Below are 21,812 nucleotides of genomic sequence, written 5' to 3'. Positions count from 1 at the left end.
TATACCTTACGCGAAATGAACCCAAGGCCTTGTTCGTCCACACAACAGTAGCGACTGTAAACGACTTCGGCACAAGAAAACGAAGACCAGACCATTATGGACGACATGCAAAAGCAATGCCGCCTGCCTACTGGTGCACCACCACAACTCGAGGAGCGGCACGGCACGCAGGCAGAAGTCGCTGAGCTTATGAACAGTTTGCAAAGACACTGAGCGATCGAATCAAAAGTGAACGGTGCGGCTCAGCTAAACGCAAGGGTGATCAACGCGGTCATCTGTCGAAGGTGGCTGCCTTGGCTACGTACCGGTGAGCTCCAACTATATCGAACCGAGCCGACCAACGAGTTCCTTCTGGGTTGTTGGAAAACTATTGCTTTTCATGCGGCTACGAATTCACAAGAAATTGCTCCACAAACTTCGATGGTGATAAACACGAGGAAATACCCACACGAGAGGTTGGATAAAATTGAGTACTTTCTCGGGAGGTGGTTGAAGTGGTGGTGGGGCAAACGCTGTTTGTCTCGACGACGACATGGTCGTGGCAGGTCATGCAATCCTTCGCCGAGCGTCGCGGGCGTGCTATCGCGCTGTCCACCAGCAATTTGCTCCAATGGCATCTGCATTGTGCGGACTGGCCCAACCTAGAGCGTCTCTGTACCGTCAAACGTCCGCGTCCATGCGACTACCGTCTTGTCGTGCCTTGAACTTTCGGACGTACTCAAGTACCACCGAACCGGCGCAAGAGACTGTGGAAGTGCCGCAATTTGACATTCAGAATTGGTCGGGCTTGATGCTTGCGGAATGCGCCGACGATGCCCGCTTTATCTTGAACAACGACGACGATGTCAGCATCAACTTCAAGAGCCCCGTACGGCATTCCCCGCTATCCATGCGTCGACGTATCCACGATGAATTGTAGAATGGATGGACCGCACTCATGGTGCACTCCTTGCTGAATCGACAAGACATTGTCGACTTTCTCGTGGCACAGCCTGACCTGAACATCAACGAACGCAGCCAAGTACGTGCTTCACTCCTCGACACGAACGTCTTGTCATCTAGTGTGTGCGCGCAGTTGGGTGCGACGGCTCTAATGCTGGCGGCCGAAGACGGAAAACCTGGTATCGTGCGATCCCTTTTCAAGCACCCCAATGTGGACGTGAACGCACAAGACCTGGTGTGTGACTTTTCTGGGTTCCATCATACTCAAAAGGATGCAGAATGGATCGACGGCGCTTATGCTTGCTGCCACGGAAGGCCACGTGGAAGTTGCAAAACTCTTGCTTGACCATCCCGCGATCGACATCTCGTTGCAGGCGTCGGTGGGGCCACAACCATCTCGCAACATCTCTTGATCTAACGGGATGTGATTAGGACGATGCCACAGCCTTGGTGGAAGCCTGTGCAGCTGGCAAGGTGGAAGTGGTGCGCCTGATGCTCCAATACCCTGCCATCCAACGCCATATTGAAGAGAACAAAGTACTCGACAGAGTACATGCACGCAGCAGCATTGTCACCTCGATTGCCTGCGTGTAGGAAAGCCTCGTGGCGTGGATCGTGGGTACCAACAACACCCAAATGGACGTGGTCCAGGAATTGCTCCAGCAACCTATTTTTTATGTATGTACCGTCGAGCAACGTCGCGCCCAACGCCATGTTTAGAAAGGTGGCATGTCATTGCTCGTGGCAGCCACGACCGGCCAAGTGGAGGTCGTCCGCACGCTCCTAGCTCAACACGACATCCAAGTCAACGTACAAGACGACGTACGTGATTCAACCGGCCCTGCCATGGCTGAGATGGCAATTAGCTCGGCATTTCGGCGCTGATGCTCGCATGCGACGGCGGCCATCTAGAGATTGTGCGGTTGCTCTTGGCCCATCCCGACATTGACGTGAACGAACAAGATGCGGTACATCCATTCGAGTCTGCGCTTCATAAATCAACGACGGCTGCAGGAAGGGATGACTCCCCTCATGTCGGCAGTCATGAGCGACCAAGTGGACGTGGTCCAAGCTTTGCTTGATCACCCGAACGTTGATTGCAATATCAAAGACAAGGAGGTGAGTGGTCATGTTGTCGACCTGTCATGGTCTAGGTGGCTGATCAAGTCAATAGAATGGGGCAACACCGCTCATGGTTGCTGCGCAAGAAGGCCAAGAAGCAATTGCTCAGCTCCTCGTGGCCCATCCATCGACTGACGTCACTGCGACGAACAAGGTAGACGCTCCCGTCCATGTCAATCTGGTTTGATTCAAAACACGAGCAGGACGGACACACGGCGGAGGAGTTTGCGAGTTACTTCAAACACGACAGTATCGTCGAGTTGCTGGCAAATCGTGTATAATCGTTCAGGATAACAAGGAGCCATCGATGCACTCGATCCACGCCATTTTGCAACTTCATTTGGGCAAGTGGTAGCAAAGGCATGGTAAATTACGGGTCGAGGGGGACTCATCATACAGCGAAAACTCTACATGTGTGCCACGGCTACTGCGGTCGGGCGCTCACTTGGCAGCTGCAGCCACAGCGAGCTCGCACGCGTTGACTTTTTTCGCAAACCGCAGGGTATTCAAGCTCTCTACACAACCAACCCAACGTGAACGGCCATGTCTGATGGGTTCTATCATACCTTCGCGGTGTTCTTCTAACGGCGACAACGTGCAAATCATGAGCGTCTTGCTGTCGTGGCCCAGTGTATTTTGCAGCACATACGTGAGCTTGGTGTCTCGAAACGGAACGTGAGGTTTCTACCGAGTTTCCATTGAGGTCACACGATCAAAAGAGAAATTTTAAGCATCAGGTTCCACCTTGGTGGCGATAGCAGATATGACATTGCCCAGCGATGCCAAGCTCTTGTTGATGTTTTGTGCTTCCTTCAGCATGACTGGGTCACTGCCGCTGCCCGAACACTTCAACCGTTCCGATCCCTGTCGTGCCACCGACGACGTGAGACCCTCCTTCCATCTTCCACAGATCACTGTCGTACCGCCAAATCCACCAAGTAGACTGCGCCTTTCCGCATCGAGTTGGACTTTTGATGCCGTCCAGTCAGTCTACACCCAAGAGATCGCTCAATATTCAAAGGAAGCGAATGATATTGCGTACTTGAGTGTTGTGATGCAGTGGCTCCGTGACGATACATCGTTGCGGTTTGTTTTCTTGACGGATCGACGGGTCGTTGCTTGTTTAAGAAGTTGCATGGCATGCACTTCGTCGCGCACTTCAAGGACGGTCAAGTTGGTCACGTGGACGCGACCATCGGCGTCCAGCTGGGTCGTGATGTCTTGAGGGGGCGACTATTTCAATAGAGAGGAACCCTCACCAACCAGGTTTAGATATTGCATCGACTGTACGCACCGACGGATTCACCATGAGGTCCCTGATCGTTTCGTTGTAAATCTCATACATTTCAAACGTGATGGTGTATTCCCATCCATGGTCTTTCTGGCTGGCGCACGTCGCAAACAGGTGCGACATTGTGCGACCAACAATGCCCAAATCAGGAATGCGATTCCACTGACTCGGCGTGTGCTCGGCGAGCGCCACTTCGTCGCCTTGCATGGTGTACGTCTTTCCCGATCTAGACGAATTGCAACAGTTAGCGACATGATTCATTTCCGCTTCTCATACCCTGTCTGGCCATAAGCAAATATGGACACGTTGTAGCCGTCGACAGCCGACTGAATAAGCGCCGCGACCTCCTCGAACATTTCGTGCTGCGTAGCATGCCAATTGAAGACTTGGTCAAACTCAAACGACCACTTCTTTGTGTCGTTGTGGCTGCTGCTGTTGAGCTGCTGCGCGTAGCTCGTGTGGGCCTTTGCGTCACCCACGAGCACGACGCGCCTTTTGTCCTTGTCGTAGTCGGGAAACATGTACACCTATTTCACGCCATGTCATTCTCCATGCACCTAGCCAACGAGCGGTGCCCAACGTTTAAACCGACTTCGGACAATGGCCGACCGGACGATCGCTCGGACACCAAGTGCGGGCGGATGCGACAAAAGACTCGAATGTTGCCCTTGAGCTCCATCACCTACGAATTCGATGGAAATACAGTCCATCACAGAATCTCGTTCGACATACTTGGTTGTGAAGCTTTCGACGAACGAGATCACATTGCTTGAACTTGGATGATAGGACGTCCAATTCGTCGCGGTAGGAGGCGTGCACGCGCTGGACGTCGACTTCGTGGCGCTGCAAGGCTGCTTGATACAAGCTCTCCGATGTTTGGAGTGCGTCGGCATGACTAACCACTTGACGATTCAGGTCGTTGATCTTGGCCGCATATTCTTCGATTTCTCGTTGCCGCGCCTCGGCCACTTCTCGGAAATGCGCCGCTTTACTAAGGGCTTCGTCGAGACTTGCTTGTATGGACGGATGCTGCGAAGATCGTCGCAATGCATCTAGCTTTTCACGAAGGACAGACGTTTTCTTGTCCGACTCCTCGCGGCGTTTGTTTTCATTGCGCAAATCGGTTTGGAGCTGGCGATGGGCAACAGAGAGCTGGGCCAATTCATCGTCCTTGGCAGCGACCTGATGTCGCAGCGCAGCCTCTCTCTCTTCAGCAGCATTGACGCGCTCGAGAAGGATGTGCACTTCTGCTTCTTGCTTGCGGCATAACGCACGCAATTCGCCTTGCGAGTCATACGGCTTGTCGAACTCGGCACTGTCTTCAAACTCACGAAGAGTCTATCAAGTTCATACTTTAGCATCCCCAGATCCGGGAATTACGTCATGAACAAGGGTACCTGGAATGCCTCTGGTGCCATCAAACTCTCGATTTTGTGCTGCAACTGCTCAATGGTCTCGCTTTTCAGGCCCAACTCATACTCTAGCTCTTCCGAATGGGTCTCCGTCATTACCAGCTCGTGCAAGAGTTCACACACGTATTCTTTGTACACGCGAACTTTTTCGTCAGGAGAGCGACAGCACAACACCTTCATTTGAAGCCGCGCATCCATTTTGACAAAGTCGTCGGCGTCGTTGTCGAGCGATGCTGCCAATTCGTCGCTGCTCGTGTCAGTGCGCCGCGACGACGAGCTCGTTTTCCACTTTTGCATCGTTGGAATAAGGCCTGCGGATGATGTCGTAGGACCGTAGCTTTGGCTCTTGAGTCCATTTACTTGAGCAACCGACCGTATTGGGGACATGTCATCATGGTCATCTTGGTTACTGCCATGAGTCGATTTTTGTGGTCCATTCCATAACGTATACCCATCGTCACTACCGTAGACTAGTCCTTGGCTGCTTGACTTGGGCGCAAAGTACCTCGCGGCAGCGCGGTCACTTCCTCGCCGCTCCATCAACTGACTCCTCTCTTGCGCTTGAAACAATTTGCCGCTCGATGAAGGTGGGTGAGGTTCGTTTCGTTTCCAAGACAATTAAATATCTTGATTTTTGTAAGCGACCTGTCAATATCTGTTGTCAATAAAAAGATTTTGAGCTCGAATAAAATTGCATACAAACTACAAAATAAAATTCAAATCCTACAGCCACTCCCGCTCAAATTCGAACATTCCTCACAGTGTATCGCGCTTTTACCGCGGCGCGTGCATCTGGGCCGGATGAAGTGCGAGGTGACGTCCTCATGCGCAAATATTCGCCATGGCGATCGAGCTCGAATAGAGAGTTAAGGGTGTGTACATGTTGATGTATCCAGAGTGGATGGCGTTAAATGACGAGAGTGTTCATGGCGGCCACTCGTCAACCGTCAAAGTCTGCAGGACTGTCCATCCACAAATCTCGAATGACGTCCTTTCGCTTCTTCGTGTCGTACGTGAGGAACTTGTGGTGCAAATCTTGCGGCCCGTCCATGAACCGATCCAGTGAATGTGAAAACCGAGCAAGGTACGGAAGGACGGAGGTGTTCCACAGTTCGGGGTCCCAATCGACAGTCGTTGTCTTGCTCTTGTCCTTGGTCTTGGCCTTGATGTGCTCGACCAACTCTCCGTGGGTAGAGTCAAGCAAGTACAAGTACGTTTGCAGCTGGACAATATCGTAGTGGGGAAGTGGGGTCTTGAAATCTCGCATGCGGTTCTTCACTTCGATAACTTTTTCCCCGCTCACCCCATCGATCCGACCGCCCACAAGGACGTTGCGGTATCGCTTGTCCGCAGACTGAACACGGCCGACTTGTTTACTCCAGAATTTGGCATTCCGTTGTTGCACCGAGGACTGAGTTTCGGTCTCGTAGTGCTCAATCGCATGTATTTCCTGAGCTGCGCCGAATGTCGTCTGCAGCGTCGAATGCAGAGCCTGGACCACGTCGACCTTGTCCTCTGGAGTCAAGTGCGGTAATGCGTTGACATGAGCTTGAACCGCTTTCTTCTTTTCTTGCACATCTGCAACGGATAGGGAGGGGGCGTCCAAGATCGCTTGTACTTGTGGTTCGTCCTGTATCACACGATCCATCTTTTCCTCGACTGTCTCTGGCATCATCGGCGCCAACTCGTCTTCTAGCCCTTTCACGTATGTCTTGTCGGTGCGCTTCCACACGCCCAAAAACACGTCGGAAATTTCGCGATATGGATTCGCGCCACAGATCACCGACACTTCGCTTGCGAACAGCATGATTTGTTTCTCGTAGTTGGACTTGAACTTCAAAGGGTTGCTTCTCGTGCTGAATGCCATGACGTCTCGCAGCATCGTGTGTACGCCCATCGGACGGAAATCGCGGCCGCGGCGAATCGCTCGACGGTGCATCCACAGTAACATAAATGGCTGTCGTCATCCGGATTATTTATTATCCGGAAATTCATGGCGTGTCGGCTGCAATCCGCGCCAACTGTGCACGCCACCGCCGCAACTTCTCATCCAGGACTAGGACAAGATGGAAGCGCAAGTTGTTTGTTCTTTATATATATTTCAAGGGAGTCGCTACAATTCCAATCGTTGACACGCACTATGCGCTTAACCGAGTCGAAACGACGACGCGCCGCCAGGAGGTGCGTGGATGCGCGTGGTACTTCGGTCAGTGATGACATTGCCCGTGTTTTGCGACGAACCACTTGCAAAGCGGTTGGACGAGCCACGTTGGTAGTCAGATTGACCGATCGACGACAGTCCACCAGGCGGTGCGTGAATGCGCGTCGTGCTGCGATCAGTGATCACGTTGCCCGTATTCTGCGAAGTACCGCTGGCATAACGGTTGGACGAGACATTTTGGGATTCCGCCGTAAGGTGTTGCTGTTGTTGTCCATTGAGTTGGTTGGTGGCTTGGTCCTTGCTGACCTGCTGTTGTTCGGGGGTTTCCATCTTGCGTACGCCGCGGCGAGGACGGTCTTCTTCAGCCGAGTTGTCACCGCCGCCGAAGATCAACGAGCCCATCGTGGACTGTCCTCCAGGCGCATGGTGGAGGCGGGTCGAAGAGCGCTGGGCCATGGCGGTCGAAATGTAAAGTGAGAGAATAGATTTCCTCGGTTGGTTTCGGCGCTCGAAAATTCAAATTTGTTCGCTTCTGATTGGTTGAATTTCTCACTGCAGTCGAAAAAGGATGGAGAAGTATGTGGTTCTGGGCGGAGTTTTAGCCAATCATAACTACTTCTGCAAGATTTCAAGCAGCGTTGCGGGAAAAGCACCGCTGCCTCCGTTGCTTCCGTTGGCCGGTCGTCGGAAGCGCACATTCACCTGGAAACAACGCAGAATGCAATGAATGAATCCATGCATTAAGGGACATGCAAATGACTCATATGCATGCGACGACGGCTTATTGGTCCGCCTCCGTGGTGTCGGCGTTGATCGTCATGTCGAGCTGCTCACCCGTAATGCGCTGGTACAGGCTCAACACGTCGTCCGATGTGGTTTCAAAATGGCTTGTGGCATCGTACGATGAACTGATGTAGCAGTTGTCAGAGGCGCCAGTACCCACGGGTTCCAACTGGTCCGACACTTCGTCGAATCGGTCTACGTATTCGCCCAACAGCGACACGCCAATTTCGATTTCAGCGAGCGGCGTCGACGTTTCCACGGTCGTTGACACAATCGCAATGTACGTGTCCTTGGCCGCGACGCAGTGGGCAAACGACACTACGCACACATACACGTCGTTGCGGCGGTTGGCCTGGGCCGCGGGGATGATGATCTGGCAAGATTCCGAGTTGTTCGTGTTGGCAACGGGGTGGCGCAAGATAAAGATCGATCGCACGACCTTGCCAACCGAGCGGGTCTTCTCCTTGGGGAAGTACGATGGATCACCGATAATCAATTTGCCCTTTGCAACTTCATTGCCGCTTCGAATTCCCCACGCCTTGCCGTTCTCGATGAGGACCTCGTCCACGCCTCGGTTCAACATGAAGGTGCCGCCGTGGATCGCGCACAGGCGCGAGAAACCTTCGGGGAGACCACCCAACCCGTAGATCGGGTAGATGTAGGGCGACTTGCCATAACGTTCAAGGGAGTACGTGTACATCTTGATTGCGCGGACTGTCTCAATGGCGGGACGGTTGATGTAGTTGTCGTCGCGCATCAACGCCATCGCGTGTCCAGTGAAGCTCTGGGTGTTTGCGTCCACACCAAACTTAGCGTACACGTCGCTCATGGGCTGCTTGAACAAGTCCAGTCCTTGGTGCGTGTCCGGGTTTTCTTCCTCGTAGTTGTAAATATACATGATCAAACCACGGAAGCGGCGCTTCTCGAAGATCCCCATGAGAGATGAAGACAGCGCTTCTTCACCCGTCGCGGGAACTTTGTAGATGCGGCTACCCTTGTACACATAGCTACCGTCGACATTCTTGAACTCCAAGTAACGTGTGACCTTGGTGTGGAGCAATATCTTGACGAGCTTGCCGCACGCCATGATGAACTTGGGGATCAAGTCGATGTTGTAGTCACGGTTTGATCCAAGGCCAGCCAGGGGTTCAGCGTTTTCACCACGGAACTTCGTGTACAGGTTGGACAAGTTGAGCGAAGCGCAGTCGCCGCCGTAATAGTTGTTGCGGTCCAAGTGCAGTACTTTGAGGCCCTTTGTCGCCATCAAGCCACTCAAGATGCATTCTTTGAGGCCAGTACCGAGTACAATCGCGTCATACTCCCCATCAGCCAGCGCTTCCGTGCCAGAGGGCAGCCAGTCAAACTCTTGCTTTGATTCGCCTTCCATGATGTTGTCGGGAATTCTCGCTAGGAAATCCAAAAATGACTTGGCGCAGCTATGGCGACAACTTACCATTCATGTCCCTAAACACGTGATCCTATCATTTTATGACTTGTCTCAATTCAATTTTGGCAGTATCGTATTAAAGAGGTTTATGGTCCTTTTACAAATTCACGGATTCCGTTCTAAATAGAATACTCGTGTAATGTGATGTTTGTTTCTTTTTATAGAATATTCGGTTTCTGAGGTTTGAGCTGCTGGGGAGCGAAGGTGCTAGGGGAAGGGTTACAAGATTTTGTTTGCACTGTGACCTTTCACAGGGGTTGTGCAAGAAGGTGAACTCTTTGTGCGATGAGTGATGGACGGCCATGGGCATAGACGGTGGGTTAGCGCTTCAAACTAGAGAGTCGATGGAGGGACGTGCTGAGGATAATTTCTTGTCAACTTTACTTTCGCCGTCGTAAGCACGAGGGACGATTTCGCGAGTGCACAGCCTGCCTAGCCATGATGAGACCACCGCCGCCAGCTACATGGGCAGACGTACCTGTGCTGACAAAATGCGCTTCGAAAGCGCGAATTCGCGTATATAGTTTCCATTGGATGTTTGGGAGCAGCTCCAATCCGTTTGGTTCGCTTGGCTACCGCGATAGCACTGGCTTCGTCGCTGCTGGCCTTCAGCAATGACACGAGTACTGTGAGCAGCCGCATTTCAGGCTTCCATGCATGGTTTGCTCTGCTTCAGGTGGCAAGTCCGCTTGACACTGCACCTGCTTCGAACATATCGTGGATAGCCATTGCCTATGGTTGGATGACTTCACTTCATGCCACCTTATATAGCAAACGTTTTCGCATACTCCATCGCCCAAGTCCAGCGGAAAGCTCGGTCTGCCTTGGCGTCTTAGACAGAAGTCCACAATAACCCCATCTGTTGGGGGGTACGACGACAGCAAGAAATATGAACATCAAGAAGGGCCATTTGTCACTAAATAACCAACAACAACATGTTGAGATGTCTCGGCGACCGCTCTGTTCAAACGATTTGTCCGATGAGTGCTGGCCGTGGTGTTGGTCGATTTACGACCGTTGCAGACACAACACATCCTCCTATGCATGGCACTGTCGATGAAGGAATTGCATGGCTTAAGATCTCTTCTAGCAGCGATGGACAACCTGAAACGCAACCTTCCGAGTGTTATCCCTGGGCTCCAATCGCAGTTTACGTTAGAATTGTTTGCCGTCGCAATACTTGGGATGGGCGTTGCCTTGAGTTCTGTTCTGGATCACCCCAAGCAAAATTGGGGGTGTATGTACCCACTCCATACCCTTGGCTATTCATCACGGCAGAGCTGTTGCACGGTGAAATTTGTCTGCCTTCCGAGCAACTGTACAAGTGCATCTAGCCATAACGTGTGGGTGAATTCCTTTACAACCCAGCACAACAATGAAGTCATGTAACCAATCAAACCGCATCAACCCAGCAATCTGCCTTGTGATTGGTGCGCGATGGCCGCTGAAAAGTTTCATGCGCATCAGAAAAACCAGGCCGCTGGGCCGCAGTTACCACTCCCAGATGCCAAAGATCCCCTTGCTGTACGACATTGCAAGTGGGTCGGCGGCATGGTTAACACCGATAGTTCTTGGTAAAGAAGCGCAAATGCACACATGTCGTTGGACTTTGCTGCAGACTCTTGGAAATGGCATATGTCTAGATGATTGGTAGAAAAGGACTATTTAACGCCCAATCATATCCCTCTATTTTGATGCGCCCCGGGGCGCCTTGTCCGTGTGCATGTTGTCAATCGCAATGCATGCATTGGCACAGCATGGCGACGACGGAGAAGAAAACGAAGGAAAAGAGGCCGCAGGGCAAGCAGACGTGGAGGAAGGTGACTAAGAAGATCAAGAAGCCGGTGAAGAAACCGGTGCGAAAGGCTAAGCGCCAACGTGGCCGGTCGGCGACGAAGAATGCGAAACCTTCGAATGGCAATCCAGACACGATGCGAGGAGCAAGCCCCACGCTGATAACTCAAGACGAATACAGCCAGGTTCAGAGTATGAAAGACAAGAACCCCAACGATTCCCACATCACAACCTTTTTTGGGACGTGCCAGGAAGGCCTGAGCTTGACGCGTTGTACGGAACGGTCCACGAAGAAGTCCTTTCTGTGCGTCACCACATTGAACAAACTTGGTGACGACTGCACGATCCACTACGTTCGCCCACGCGGTACCCGCGGCGATACTACCACGTCCAAATACTACTCGATTGAGGTTGACGAGGCTCCTGGAGAACGTGGCTTGCTCGTTGAGGACATCAACGTTCCATTGCTTGTGGATGAACTTCCTGCCAACACGAGCCTGATGTACGTTTCGGAGCAACTCGATTGATTGCCATTTCAGTTTTGAACACTTCTCCGTTGCTTTGCAGTGACTTGCACGACCTCGACAAAGTGACGTTCACGGGCAAAGCCATTCCGGTCGGCACCACCACCCTGTAATCTTTGGATGCACATTCCGAATCATTCGATTGACGAAAGTTCACGTAGGCGCCTTGTTAACGTGAACCTGAAGGGATACCCGAGTCGCAGCTTTGCCAACATTACGTTACCATTGTCCTTGCGTCGCATGTACGAGCATCTTGACGCCGTGATGGTTTTCTCAGCCACCGTATTGTAGCAACTTGATGCGCAACAAAATGACGACGTTTGCCCCGTCCGACTGGAATGAATCTGCCGTGGAGAGCCTGTACGTGTGTTTGAATTGCATGGCCATGGCCTTTCGTCGCTCATGCCTCGATGGCAGGAATGTTGCCAACAATCTCCTCACAACCCTCGGCCCTGTTGTCTTTCCGTCAAAAGTCACCTCGCTGTACGTTCATTTCGGGTTGCCTCTAGTCTGACCTGTTGTTGTGCCAGGAACTTTCGCAGCAATGACTTCACGGACTCTAGCTTTGCCGGGACAGTGTTTCCACAGTCGTTGACTTCCTTGTACAACCTCTCTTGAGAGATGTTGTGGAGTGGAGTCATTCATGCATGCGGTGTAGGCGTTTGGGCAAGAACAAGCTGCACCGCATCGACAGCGTGCCCGTGGCAAATCTGCCTCAACTGGACCTCTTGTAAGCGATCTTGGGCTGTGTTTCGACACGTGCATGATACTATTCTAGAGAGCTGTCCGAGAACAAAGACATCAAGACACTCGACGCCGCTGCCGCAAAGGCGTTGCCGCCCTCACTCGTTCAGTTGTACGAACGACACAGCCCTGCACTCCACCGAAATCACTGCTGAGCTCTGCATGTCGGGTGTAGGGACTTGTTCGACTGCAGTGTGACCACAATTACGTCCGACTTTTCCCTCCCGCCGTCGCTGCAAGTGCTCGTCCTGTCTCGAAACAACATCACGACGTTCCCCTCGGCGCTCGTGCTGTCGCCCAAGCTGACCCACCTCCACCTCTCCGAAAACCCCCTGATGGACTTTAAGGTCAATCAGGATGGGTTCAAACGACTCCAGGCACTGGCGCACTTCTCCGCCGACACCCAAAACATGGAGTGCGACCCTGGCACGGAAAAAAAACTTGTCGCGAATACCTCGTACGTGTGTGTCGTCGGCAACCCGTCCACATCTGTGTTGGAGAACACGTCAAGCGGCGACAGCTCTCTGTCGCCAAATTGTACGAACCCAATCGATTTACTTGTCCCGTTGACTCACCATCGACGTTGTTTTGAACTAGTTGGAGCTGTTCAACTCGTGCTCGTTGTCGCTGGTGCGATCGTGGGAGTCCTGGGCGTCGTGATGGCGGTGTGCTTGCTCCGCCGCCGCCGACTCCTTCCACCATCCTTTCATGACCCCGACGACAAATCCACTCCTTCTTCGTCGCAGCCATACCATGTTCGCCGCCTTGGCCCGCAGGAACAACATCCAACCGAGTCTTCGCATCAGTTGGTGAGCACGTTCGCTGGGTACTCGACCGAGGTGGCCACCACAAACAAATCCTTTGCGGGCTACACAACCGTCGTTGCTTCGACCAACCCATCTTTCGGTGGATACACCGTCGACGATGCACATGCGACCAACAAGTCGTTTGGAGTGTACACGACCGACGTAACACCAACCATTGTGTCGTTCCCGGGGGACACGGCCATCTTGGCCAGCAGGCGGTCCGATGCCAGTGCGAAGAGCAGCGTCAGCAGCAGTGCCAGCTGCTCCAGCATCGATAGCCACCTTGTCCACACCCCGACGTGGCTTGCAGGCATGTCGACATTGACCAAGCTCGTCATTCCAGGCAAATCATTGACTGGGGTCCATCCATTTCTTACGTACGTCCCGGACTGCCGAGTCTCCTCACCATGGCATGTGCGCAGGATGTACGCTGGGATGTGGAGTGACCGCCCAGTTGTGCTTCAGCCTCTGCAAGCGAGCAACCCACCTGCGACTCTTCAGATTTTAGCTTCGCTGTCCCATCCGAATATTGTGTCGTTGTATGGCATCACGTGGTCCAACGACATGGTTGTGTCGTGTGTTGTCGAGCGATGCCCGCGCAACCTGCAAACGTTTCTCAGCAGCGACGAACGCATCCCGCTCGCGACGAAATTGGCCATTGCCGCCGACGTCGCGACCGCCCTCCTGTTTCTGCATTCGATGCACGTCGTACATGATCGGCTTTCTGACACGCAAGTGTTTATCATGGACAACGGCACCGCCAAAGTGAATTTCCCGCGGGTCACAGCGCCATCGCGTTGGTCCACGGCGTCGGACACGGAAGAGGGGGGTGAAACCAAAGACTACGATGTGTGGGCCGTGGAGGCTGCCCACCGACTGGTGTGGACCTCCCCGGAGCGACTCAGCAACGACGAAGACCTGGCGGGCGACAACGAATCGCGGTGCAAGGCCGACGTATACGCGCTCGGCATCCTCATCTCGACTTTGGAACGGCAATCTCTGCCAGGAAATGAGCAGCAACGGAGTGAACACGCCGTGGGGGTTGTGGCGGAGGCACTGCGGGGGGACACCAGCAGGAGACGGCGTATGTCTGTCGTCGAGCACTGCCCAGACGTCGAGTGGTTCACACCACAATGCCCTGCCCCATTGCGCGCTTTAATCACCAAATGCCTGCACGTGTTCCCACCGGACCGGCCGACTTCAATGGACGTGGCGTGTCAGCTTCGCGAGATGGCTCGACAGGCAGCCGCGACCAAATGAGAGGATCACTGCCGTCCGATGCATATACAAATATAATTGTCAAAGGCAATCGGTGTCGGGCGTCGAAACTCTTGTTGCCAGCAAAGCGAGTTACGCACTGCGGCAGGGAACTAGCGTTCTTGAAGCTGCAACCTTGCACGGCATCGCGCCAGGCCACGCTGGGGTGGACGCGGGGCTTGTCGTCGACAGCACGCGGTGTGTTTGGATCGATCGAGCTAGGCTCGAGTTGATCTGACTCATAAGTAGAACAACTATCGCTCTGTCCGGCGGTCACCGTGCTATAACAGTGCACGACAACGCAAATCAACCGAACAATGCTTACTCGGAGCACGTGGCTGTTGTAGTGCCCAGTCGCCCAACCTAACTAGGACAACCGCAGCCCACTCGGCAATGCGATGATGTTGCATGATTGCAATCCCTTGACCAATGGATCATGGAGCAGCGTCCGCAACACGATAGGCTTCTCGTGAATGGTCACACGAAGCCGTGGCGTTTGCCGCCCTCGACCGCGATTCAGCGTCGACTCGGCGACTCTCCGTACGATGTTTATAGGAGTTCGAGATGACCGGATTCCTTTAGGAAAGATCCTACTTATGGTTGAAACGTATCCTTGGGAGAATTCCTTTGAATGATCTAGGCAACGACCACTGGCGTTCTCACGATACATCCTTGGCAGCGTTTTCCCCTGTGATTTATGTGTACTCCAATGGAGTAAATTCTAGCGTTAATACACCACTCCTACCAGAGCTCTAAACAAATATATGTATTAGACTCGTACCAAGTCGTTTTGAGATCGATGCAGTGCGCATCGCACTTCATGGGGAAGTTTCCCAAAGAACCTCTGCGTGATACTTGTCCAACCCAACAACATCCAGCCGAACCTGATGGGGCCATCGTACCTGTCCATACGCGTGTAGTCAGGCGGCTTCCACGACAGACATCTCCACACGACGTGCGCGACGCCAGCGAGCAGTGAGTGTACCGACGATGTGTCTTCTAAAGTGGTGGGTCTGGTGTCTCTTGCTGATCACTGCCGCGCCTTTCGTCGAGGCACGAGCCAGCAGCGCACAGGATGGCTTGCAAATAGCTCGACATCGTCGCCATCGGTCAGAACACTCGGCACCTCGGACTTCCGATAAGGACAACGTTGAAGACGAAGATGACACCACTCCGACGCTTATGCGCAAACGCAGGCCCAAACGCACGGTCCCGCATACGACAGCGTTGTCCCCACTTGCCGTTCCTTCCATTCTCACGCGAACGCAGGAAAAAGTCCTCAAGAAGCGCATGAAGCGTCAAGTGGAGACCTTGGCGAAAACTCCAACCCATGGATTAAAACATAAATCCTCCGCCCTCGAGCTCAGCACCTACTCTACACCTGACCAAGTTCGGTACGATACCGCCGCGACGGAACGCTATGGCATTTGTGCCACCACACTGCACCTCACAGCGTGCGTCGAGCGGGTTTCAAGGAACACTGTGAGCTGCATGACACAGTTCGTACCGGCGACGTCGCCTCCGCAATGCGACGTTTCATTCCTCCGCGAGAAGCAGCCGTCCGCTGTCCACAACGACAAGTTTTACGCCGTGGCTGGTCATGGAAAGATCCCCCCCGGCATTGTGATTCAAGATATATCGGAGACCCTGACAGTGCACAGCCTTCCTCCCACCCACCACTTGTACGTCGAGAGCGAGTTCGTTCTCTAGTGACGCGGTGGTTGGAACTATAGGGATTTCTCCAACCTCAAGGCGCTTGTGATGGAGAATATCACGATTCCAGAGGGCGTCCACACCCTGTACGCCGCCGCATCGTCATCTCACCATGGCATACAACGGTGTTTGAACGGTGGGCGGTCTAGGCGCCTGGCAAACGCGTCCTTGAAGGGGTACCCGACCAACCACTTCCGAAACGTCACACTGGCGGCATCCATGCGGCGCGTGTATGCCATTCCCTCACGACGTTCTCAGTGATAGCAACTGTCTCGACAGGGCCCTTCGACACAACTTGATGACGTCGTTCGACCCGTCCGACTGGGCCAGGTTCCCCCTCGTGGATCTGTATGTGCAGTGACCATCGAACGACAGCACCGATTGATGGTGTTGGTTTTCTCGCCTAGATTCCTCGAAAACAATCTCCTCCGCTCGTTTGTCAATGCCACGTTCCCGCCAACGATCTCGACGTTGTACGACAGAGTGTAAGTCGATAGCGACTGGCGACTCATGCCATTGCTGCAGGAACTTGCGGAATAATGTGTTGGAATCCTTTTTGAACACGACATTCCCCGTGGCACTGGCGGTCTTGTACGTTGCCCGTGCGGCCCTCATCTCGTCGTCCTGACCGCTCCTTTGTAGACGACTGGAGGGCAATAATTTGGCAACTGTCGAAGCGCTTCCCGTGCGACACCTGACGCAACTCAAACGATTGTACGAACTCGTCGGCGTGGACGGGAATTCCAGGGATATCCGACGCATTTTTCTTCCGTGTTGTAGAGAGCTGCGATCGAATCCTCGGATCACGGCGCTGACCAAAGCCAGTGGCGACGCCTTGCCTGCAAACCTCACGTCGTTGTACGCTCCATCCAAATCAACCCCGTTCCATGCCCATAGCGTCTCGCTGAGTAGAGACTTTACCCTGTGCAACATTCGCCACATCGACGCCGACTTTATGCTGCCGCCAGCGCTGACGACACTCAAACTCCGAAACAACAAACTGTCGTCGATTTTAAACTTGACGCTGCCGGCGACCCTCCAAACACTCACGCTGGAAGGCAATGTGCTCACCGACGCGCGAATCACCCAACGCAACTTTGACATTTTGGTCAAGTGCACCCGCGTCTCGGCGACGGTGCCCGCGCCAGAGTGCAAGGGGAGCGAAGTCCAACGGATGACCCCGTTCAAATTTGAACTGTGCGTTCTTCCTGACACTGCTCAAGTCCTTGCGGCGCCACTTCCCAAAAAATCGTTCGTGACAAGTATACTGCCCATCCTCGGCAGTGCCTTAGGCGGCACTGTCCTTCTCACGGCGATTTTTGTGTTCCGCTTTCGGCGTCGCGCCAATTGCAGGCCGAAAGCAATGAACCAGACGTTGCACGACTGCCCACTTGAGCGCACGGCCGCCGATGGCAGCACAAGCCCCGAAAATGACGAGCATGGATCGTCTCCGTCGTCATCTGCCTACTCGGAAGGAGAAGAAAGAGTCGGAAGCGACCGTAGTGGAAATCTGTGCCCTCGGTTACACCTCCAGCGATGCTCGGACGCACGTTGTCCATCCATTCTGCAAACGAATCAATGGACGGCGTGGGCGATTCCTCCAGAAGCCTTGAACGACATCCACACACTCGCAGGGTAAGCCATGCCGCCAAACAGGAGCGGGCTAACTGCGTGCAAGTAGACGGGTTCGCATTGCAGTGTGTTCGAACCAACGGGTGGCTCTCGTGTCTTTGCGAGACACCACGTCAAACACCACTCGCGACTTGAATCGACTCTTCAAAGCTCTGGCAGCCACTCAAGACCATCCCCATCCGTCGGTGATGGCATGCTATGGCATCACGTGGAAGCCAGACGCGATCGAGTCGCTCGCACTTGTCACAGAGTTCATGGCTGGCGGTTCGTTGTTTGACGCGATAGCCGAGGAGTCTATCGGGGACTCTATGAAGTTGCCAATGGCGAATGCAGTGGCCCAAGCACTTGCACACATTCACGACAACTGCCACGAATCCGTAGGCCACCTTTCCGCCAACTGCATCTTGCTGGATGGAAGAGGTCGAGCGAAGCTAAACCTTCCTCGATGCATGATGGGCCCCTCCATCACGAGTACTCAACAAGGGGTTTGGGTCCCTCCCGAAGGCTCTGGCACGTCGATGGCGGCAGACGTGTATAGTTTTGGTGTGCTCCTCGCCGTACTCGACCGAGGTGTCATTCCCGACAACTCTGTTCCAGTCCGCGACTTGTTTGCCCCGACATGTCTACCTCATGTGCGCGCACTTGGGTTGGCATGCATGGACGTACAACCACAGCGACGACCAACCATGGCTGTTGTGGTCTCGCAGCTCAACTTGTGGACAACCGACGCGTCAATGTTGTCCACCTCGGAGTTTGTATCGACCGTCTCCACCAACCGGACTTTTCACTAGCATTGCCGCCGAACGCGGCGTTAATCTCTATTTAGTTCGCATCATCTTCGTCTCTAGGCCCTTCCACTCGCATGAACGTCGGCATCGCGGTCTATGGCGTCCGTCGTGCTTCGCGAGGTCCTCGGCGGATGTGTCGTCATGTCGCGCCTGGTCCAGTTGGTGAGAAATTGTGTATGCTTTACGAACCTGATGCATCAGTATTCTGGTCATAAATATTCAAAAGAGTAGTTCGCAATGGTGAGGAAATTCGTATTGCAGGTGAGAGCCGTGAATGACACAGGATCTCGGCAGACGGCAACCAGATGCACGTGATGCGATGGCTTGTTGCGGCCCTGGCAATAATGGTTGCTGTCCAGGCTTCAGCGCACAGCCTAAACAGTCGCAAGAAGACTGGACCGAGCAAAACCAAGCTAGATCTGTCCTCGGAGCGACAGGAGTTGCTCCAGACACATTATGTGTTTGGGTTTGCTCCCGACCAGGCGAAGACGCAGAACGCGTTGAAGGCCATTGCAAAGAGCACCAAGACGGCCGGAAAAGCGAAGAAGGGCGCAACCAAGAAAGGCCAAAAAAGCAAGGCCAGGAAGGAGAGCCTTCGCCGTGACGCGCCAACCAATGGGTCTCCCTCGATCGGCGCGTTCAAGTGCGGAGCAACGGCGGCCCTCACCATGTGCAATAGTGCGTCCGGCACTTCCGAAGTGTGCATTCTATCTGAAAAGGATGGCAAGTGCGAACCACAATACATCACAGCCCTTCCCAACGGAAACCCGTCCGGCAGCCGCTTCATCACGATTGAGGACATCAAGGAAGTGTTGGACATTGCAGTCATCCCCGCGTCCTTTGAGACGGTGTACGTCGTATCTCCATCAAGCACTGCGTTATGACAATGCCGAGTGGCTCATGCGTGTGTTTTTGAACGAGATAGCAACTTTGACGACCTCGATCGAGGCGTCAAGTTAGTGGACCAGACCGTCCCTGTCGGCACTCGCGAATTGTACGCGTTCCCCCCTACAGCATTTATTTTTCATTCTGATCTATCACGCAGCAAGTTGACCAAAGCAAGGCTGCAAGGCTACCCCACCAACGCGTTCAATAAGCTGCACTTGCCACCGACGTTGGAACTGGTGTACGATTTCCTGACACCACATCGCGATAACGTGTTTGTGCAGTGACTTTTCCGACAACGAAATGAACGAATTCAACCCTTCCGAATGGGCGACGGTCAACCTCACGACGATGTACGTGCATGACGCGATCACTTCAATCGTCACGATGGGCTAGGTTGCTGCGAAACAATCGCCTGGAATTCCTTGACAACGTCACGTTCCCGCCCACGTTGCAGACACTGTACGAGTGCATCATGCCGTTGTTTCACCCTTCCTCACATGGCACAAAGAAACCTCGCGGACAACCGACTCAAGCGGTTCTCGCGTGGCACGCAGTTCCCTGCCGCCCTCAAGACTCTGTACGATAATGTTGTGTGTGTGTATCAACATTGACACGCGTCGACGTTTGGTTCGTGCAGGGATTTGAGGATGAATAAAATCGGGTCGTTTGCGTCGTTGCCGTTGGGCGCCGCCAAGACTCTCGACACTCTGTACGTTCTTCCCGCATCCTTAGAGTGAGCGGCGGTCGCCTTACGCTTGCCTCGACGAAGGTATTTGATGGAAAACAACTTTACAGACGTCCTGACGCGCGCCGACGTCGAGACGCTGCCGTCATCGCTCCACGTGCTGTAAGTTCTCCTGTTTTCCAGTTGTCAAAACCCTCAAAAATTCCACACAGCAATCTGAACCAAAACTTCATTCGATCCCTGGAAAGCTCAATCGTGTGGCCGGCAGAATTAGACACATTGGATCTGAGCAACAATGGCCTCACAACTCTCAACAATTTCCCTTTGCTTCCCTCGAAGCTCAGCAAACTCTTCCTCAACGACAATCCCCTCGGCAGCTACGTCGTCTCGTCCGACACGTACAATCAGTTGAACGCAGTCAATGCGGTCACTCTGCCCTCCATGACCGACACGACCACATGCCCCGACGGAACTCGAAAGACGTCGACCAGCCACAAGACAAATCCCGTGTATGTGTGCGTCCAGGACAATTCGTCGGCGACGTCCATGCTGCCGCTAGTCCTGGGACTCGTTGGTGGCGCCGTTTGCATCGCCGCCTTCGCCTATTACGGCTACCGTCGCCTAAAAGACAAGATACGTGCGTCGACGCGATCGCAGTCGCCACCACCACTGACCGACGACATATCGTACTCCAGCAACCGTCCCAAATACAGCGCCAGTGGCATGGGGGCATACAATGCACGGCTGCGACATTCGACAGCCAGTCATACCTTGTCGAGCAGAAGCTTTGACTCGTCCAGCATTGGAACGCCCGAGTTCCCCAAGCTTCTCGTCCAGAATCCATCGTTCCAGGCATTTGCTATTCCGTGCGATTCCGTCGCGGACTTGAGTCCCTATGTCGGGTAAGGCGCTCGTCCAGCAGTGAGATATCGTAGCAGCATTGTGTTCGTGGCGACGGCTTGCCGGGTTCGTCGGATATGCGGACTCATGGCGATTCGTGGGTATAGGGACACATCGATCGGGACATTGGGGGAGCAATGGGTGGTCGTGAAGCCCCTATTTAGTGACCACGAAGTGGACACTTTGACCATGTATGCCACGCTGGTCCATCCGAAGATTGTGGTCTTTATTGGCGTCACGTGGGACCTCAGCGGTACACTCAGCATTGTGACGGCATTTTGCCGCCGTGGCAGCGTCCGGTCCGTGCTCCTCAACGGCGCCAAGCCGCTTGTCCAAGAACGTGTCGACAGAAAGCTGAGTTTGGCCACAGATGTCGCGGAGGCACTGACTTACCTGCACTTTTTACGTCAACCGTTCGTGCACCTCAATCTGTCGCTCGACACAATCTTTATCAATGAAGATTGGACGGCAGCGTTGCGGCTACCTGCTGTTGATCGTGGCCATGCGGGTGGGCAAAGGCCGTGGGTCGCGCCGGAAATTGTACGGATGGAGTCGCCGCCCACGACGAAAGCCGACATGTATTCGTTCGGCGTGTTTTTACTGGCGTTGGACAAAGAGCTTGATCCAAGCGACGGCACAGTCGATGGCAAGATGGAGATCGTGTTTGCCGATGAGAAACTCGGCGCATTGGGAGCGCAGTGCCTGGACACAGACCCGACCAAGCGACCCAGCGCCATGGATGTGGTGTACACGTTGCGCAACTTGATGCACGATGACGTTGCGATTGTTTTGGGCGAGTGAGCGCTTCCTAAGCCACTTGTGAGCGTCGAATACAAATTTACGCAGCGCTACTAGTTGTTGGTCAACAAGACCAACCTCGTGACCCGCTCTGGCGGCGCCACGTCATATACACGTTTCTTTGA

The 21,812-nt window shown here is 53.7% G+C and overlaps 8 protein-coding genes across 11 annotated transcripts; 4 read left to right on the top strand and 4 right to left on the bottom strand.

Moving 5' to 3' along the window:
- The first annotated feature begins 524 nt into the window (after window positions 1-524).
- Window positions 525-2,374, top strand: H310_06038 (hypothetical protein). Its single transcript, XM_008870939.1, has 11 exons — window positions 525-868; window positions 920-1,021; window positions 1,076-1,177; window positions 1,221-1,322; window positions 1,375-1,479; window positions 1,537-1,620; window positions 1,663-1,764; window positions 1,809-1,910; window positions 1,957-2,061; window positions 2,117-2,218; window positions 2,268-2,374. Exons 1-11 carry the CDS (start codon window positions 533-535, stop codon window positions 2,343-2,345), a joined length of 1,320 nt encoding a protein of 439 aa, XP_008869161.1. The 5' UTR covers window positions 525-532; the 3' UTR covers window positions 2,346-2,374.
- A 2-nt stretch (window positions 2,375-2,376) lies between these two features.
- Window positions 2,377-5,370, bottom strand: H310_06037 (hypothetical protein). The gene is made up of 10 exons (XM_008870938.1): window positions 4,753-5,370; window positions 4,088-4,693; window positions 3,948-4,037; window positions 3,632-3,882; window positions 3,359-3,581; window positions 3,107-3,297; window positions 2,988-3,054; window positions 2,809-2,928; window positions 2,631-2,748; window positions 2,377-2,579 (listed from the first exon to the last, which is right to left on the bottom strand). The coding sequence occupies exons 1-10, from the start codon at window positions 5,305-5,307 to the stop codon at window positions 2,506-2,508; spliced, it is 2,295 nt and encodes a 764-aa protein (XP_008869160.1). The 5' UTR covers window positions 5,308-5,370; the 3' UTR covers window positions 2,377-2,505.
- Window positions 5,371-5,601: 231 nt separating this feature from the next.
- H310_06036 (hypothetical protein) lies at window positions 5,602-6,711 on the bottom strand. Its single transcript, XM_008870937.1, has one exon. It carries the CDS (start codon window positions 6,704-6,706, stop codon window positions 5,708-5,710), a length of 999 nt encoding a protein of 332 aa, XP_008869159.1. The 5' UTR covers window positions 6,707-6,711; the 3' UTR covers window positions 5,602-5,707.
- A 123-nt stretch (window positions 6,712-6,834) lies between these two features.
- On the bottom strand, window positions 6,835-7,434 carry H310_06035 (hypothetical protein). The gene has a single exon (XM_008870936.1). It carries the CDS (start codon window positions 7,382-7,384, stop codon window positions 6,914-6,916), a length of 471 nt encoding a protein of 156 aa, XP_008869158.1. The 5' UTR covers window positions 7,385-7,434; the 3' UTR covers window positions 6,835-6,913.
- A 213-nt stretch (window positions 7,435-7,647) lies between these two features.
- On the bottom strand, window positions 7,648-9,119 carry H310_06034 (hypothetical protein). The gene has a single exon (XM_008870935.1). It carries the CDS (start codon window positions 9,096-9,098, stop codon window positions 7,710-7,712), a length of 1,389 nt encoding a protein of 462 aa, XP_008869157.1. The 5' UTR covers window positions 9,099-9,119; the 3' UTR covers window positions 7,648-7,709.
- Window positions 9,120-10,904: 1,785 nt separating this feature from the next.
- Window positions 10,905-14,856, top strand: H310_06033 (TKL/RAF protein kinase). The gene is made up of 11 exons (XM_008870934.1): window positions 10,905-11,454; window positions 11,520-11,585; window positions 11,638-11,718; window positions 11,768-11,836; window positions 11,894-11,959; window positions 12,007-12,078; window positions 12,135-12,206; window positions 12,255-12,332; window positions 12,396-12,757; window positions 12,818-13,403; window positions 13,449-14,856. Exons 1-11 carry the CDS (start codon window positions 10,916-10,918, stop codon window positions 14,284-14,286), a joined length of 2,829 nt encoding a protein of 942 aa, XP_008869156.1. The 5' UTR covers window positions 10,905-10,915; the 3' UTR covers window positions 14,287-14,856.
- Window positions 14,857-15,137: 281 nt separating this feature from the next.
- On the top strand, window positions 15,138-18,471 carry H310_06032 (serine/threonine protein kinase). 4 transcript variants are annotated; one of them, XM_008870931.1, is made up of 10 exons: window positions 15,138-15,965; window positions 16,017-16,082; window positions 16,146-16,226; window positions 16,276-16,344; window positions 16,404-16,469; window positions 16,522-16,587; window positions 16,639-16,710; window positions 16,777-16,854; window positions 16,909-17,631; window positions 17,678-18,471. In XM_008870931.1, exons 1-10 carry the CDS (start codon window positions 15,274-15,276, stop codon window positions 18,417-18,419), a joined length of 2,655 nt encoding a protein of 884 aa, XP_008869153.1. In that variant the 5' UTR covers window positions 15,138-15,273; the 3' UTR covers window positions 18,420-18,471. The 4 variants fall into 4 exon arrangements, with proteins under 4 accessions (XP_008869153.1, XP_008869152.1, XP_008869155.1 ...); XM_008870930.1 differs by having other exon boundaries at window positions 16,404-16,481; XM_008870933.1 differs by having other exon boundaries at window positions 16,017-16,344.
- Window positions 18,472-18,689: 218 nt separating this feature from the next.
- H310_06031 (serine/threonine protein kinase) lies at window positions 18,690-21,802 on the top strand. Its single transcript, XM_008870929.1, has 10 exons — window positions 18,690-19,266; window positions 19,342-19,410; window positions 19,462-19,542; window positions 19,586-19,654; window positions 19,698-19,763; window positions 19,813-19,881; window positions 19,942-20,013; window positions 20,074-20,151; window positions 20,202-20,891; window positions 20,997-21,802. Exons 1-10 carry the CDS (start codon window positions 18,722-18,724, stop codon window positions 21,688-21,690), a joined length of 2,433 nt encoding a protein of 810 aa, XP_008869151.1. The 5' UTR covers window positions 18,690-18,721; the 3' UTR covers window positions 21,691-21,802.
- Window positions 21,803-21,812: the final 10 nt, after the last annotated feature.

Source organism: Aphanomyces invadans, assembly GCF_000520115.1.
Source record: "Aphanomyces invadans strain NJM9701 unplaced genomic scaffold supercont1.10, whole genome shotgun sequence".
Taxonomy (NCBI): Eukaryota; Oomycota; class Saprolegniomycetes; order Saprolegniales; family Verrucalvaceae; genus Aphanomyces; species Aphanomyces invadans.
Note: the sequence above shows the minus strand (reverse complement) of the source record. Positions and strands in the feature narration are given on the sequence as shown.

What these genes read in the sequence shown, in the direction of transcription:
- H310_06036 (XM_008870937.1), bottom strand. Translation starts at nt 6,706, where the DNA reads ATGCACCGTCGAGCGATTCGCCGCGGCCGCGATTTCCGTCCGATGGGC.
- H310_06035 (XM_008870936.1), bottom strand. Translation starts at nt 7,384, where the DNA reads ATGGCCCAGCGCTCTTCGACCCGCCTCCACCATGCGCCTGGAGGACAG.
- H310_06032 (XM_008870930.1), top strand. Translation starts at nt 15,274, where the DNA reads ATGTGTCTTCTAAAGTGGTGGGTCTGGTGTCTCTTGCTGATCACTGCC. An exon ending in GCGGCATCCATGCGGCGCGT is followed by an intron (nt 16,227 to 16,275) that starts GTATGCCATTCC and finishes CTGTCTCGACAG; the next exon opens with GGCCCTTCGACACAACTTGA. An exon ending in CTGACGCAACTCAAACGATT is followed by an intron (nt 16,711 to 16,776) that starts GTACGAACTCGT and finishes TCCGTGTTGTAG; the next exon opens with AGAGCTGCGATCGAATCCTC.
- H310_06033 (XM_008870934.1), top strand. Translation starts at nt 10,916, where the DNA reads ATGGCGACGACGGAGAAGAAAACGAAGGAAAAGAGGCCGCAGGGCAAG. An exon ending in CCTGCCAACACGAGCCTGAT is followed by an intron (nt 11,455 to 11,519) that starts GTACGTTTCGGA and finishes GTTGCTTTGCAG; the next exon opens with TGACTTGCACGACCTCGACA. An exon ending in GAATCTGCCGTGGAGAGCCT is followed by an intron (nt 11,837 to 11,893) that starts GTACGTGTGTTT and finishes CCTCGATGGCAG; the next exon opens with GAATGTTGCCAACAATCTCC.
- H310_06034 (XM_008870935.1), bottom strand. Translation starts at nt 9,098, where the DNA reads ATGGAAGGCGAATCAAAGCAAGAGTTTGACTGGCTGCCCTCTGGCACG.
- H310_06038 (XM_008870939.1), top strand. Translation starts at nt 533, where the DNA reads ATGGTCGTGGCAGGTCATGCAATCCTTCGCCGAGCGTCGCGGGCGTGC. An exon ending in GCATCAACTTCAAGAGCCCC is followed by an intron (nt 869 to 919) that starts GTACGGCATTCC and finishes GATGAATTGTAG; the next exon opens with AATGGATGGACCGCACTCAT. An exon ending in TCCAGCAACCTATTTTTTAT is followed by an intron (nt 1,621 to 1,662) that starts GTATGTACCGTC and finishes CGCCATGTTTAG; the next exon opens with AAAGGTGGCATGTCATTGCT.
- H310_06031 (XM_008870929.1), top strand. Translation starts at nt 18,722, where the DNA reads ATGCACGTGATGCGATGGCTTGTTGCGGCCCTGGCAATAATGGTTGCT. An exon ending in CCACCGACGTTGGAACTGGT is followed by an intron (nt 19,543 to 19,585) that starts GTACGATTTCCT and finishes GTGTTTGTGCAG; the next exon opens with TGACTTTTCCGACAACGAAA. An exon ending in CCTGCCGCCCTCAAGACTCT is followed by an intron (nt 19,882 to 19,941) that starts GTACGATAATGT and finishes TGGTTCGTGCAG; the next exon opens with GGATTTGAGGATGAATAAAA.
- H310_06037 (XM_008870938.1), bottom strand. Translation starts at nt 5,307, where the DNA reads ATGGAGCGGCGAGGAAGTGACCGCGCTGCCGCGAGGTACTTTGCGCCC. An exon ending in CCGGTCGGCCATTGTCCGAA is followed by an intron (nt 3,883 to 3,947) that starts GTCGGTTTAAAC and finishes GGCGTGAAATAG; the next exon opens with GTGTACATGTTTCCCGACTA. An exon ending in ACCTCATGGTGAATCCGTCG is followed by an intron (nt 3,298 to 3,358) that starts GTGCGTACAGTC and finishes CTATTGAAATAG; the next exon opens with TCGCCCCCTCAAGACATCAC.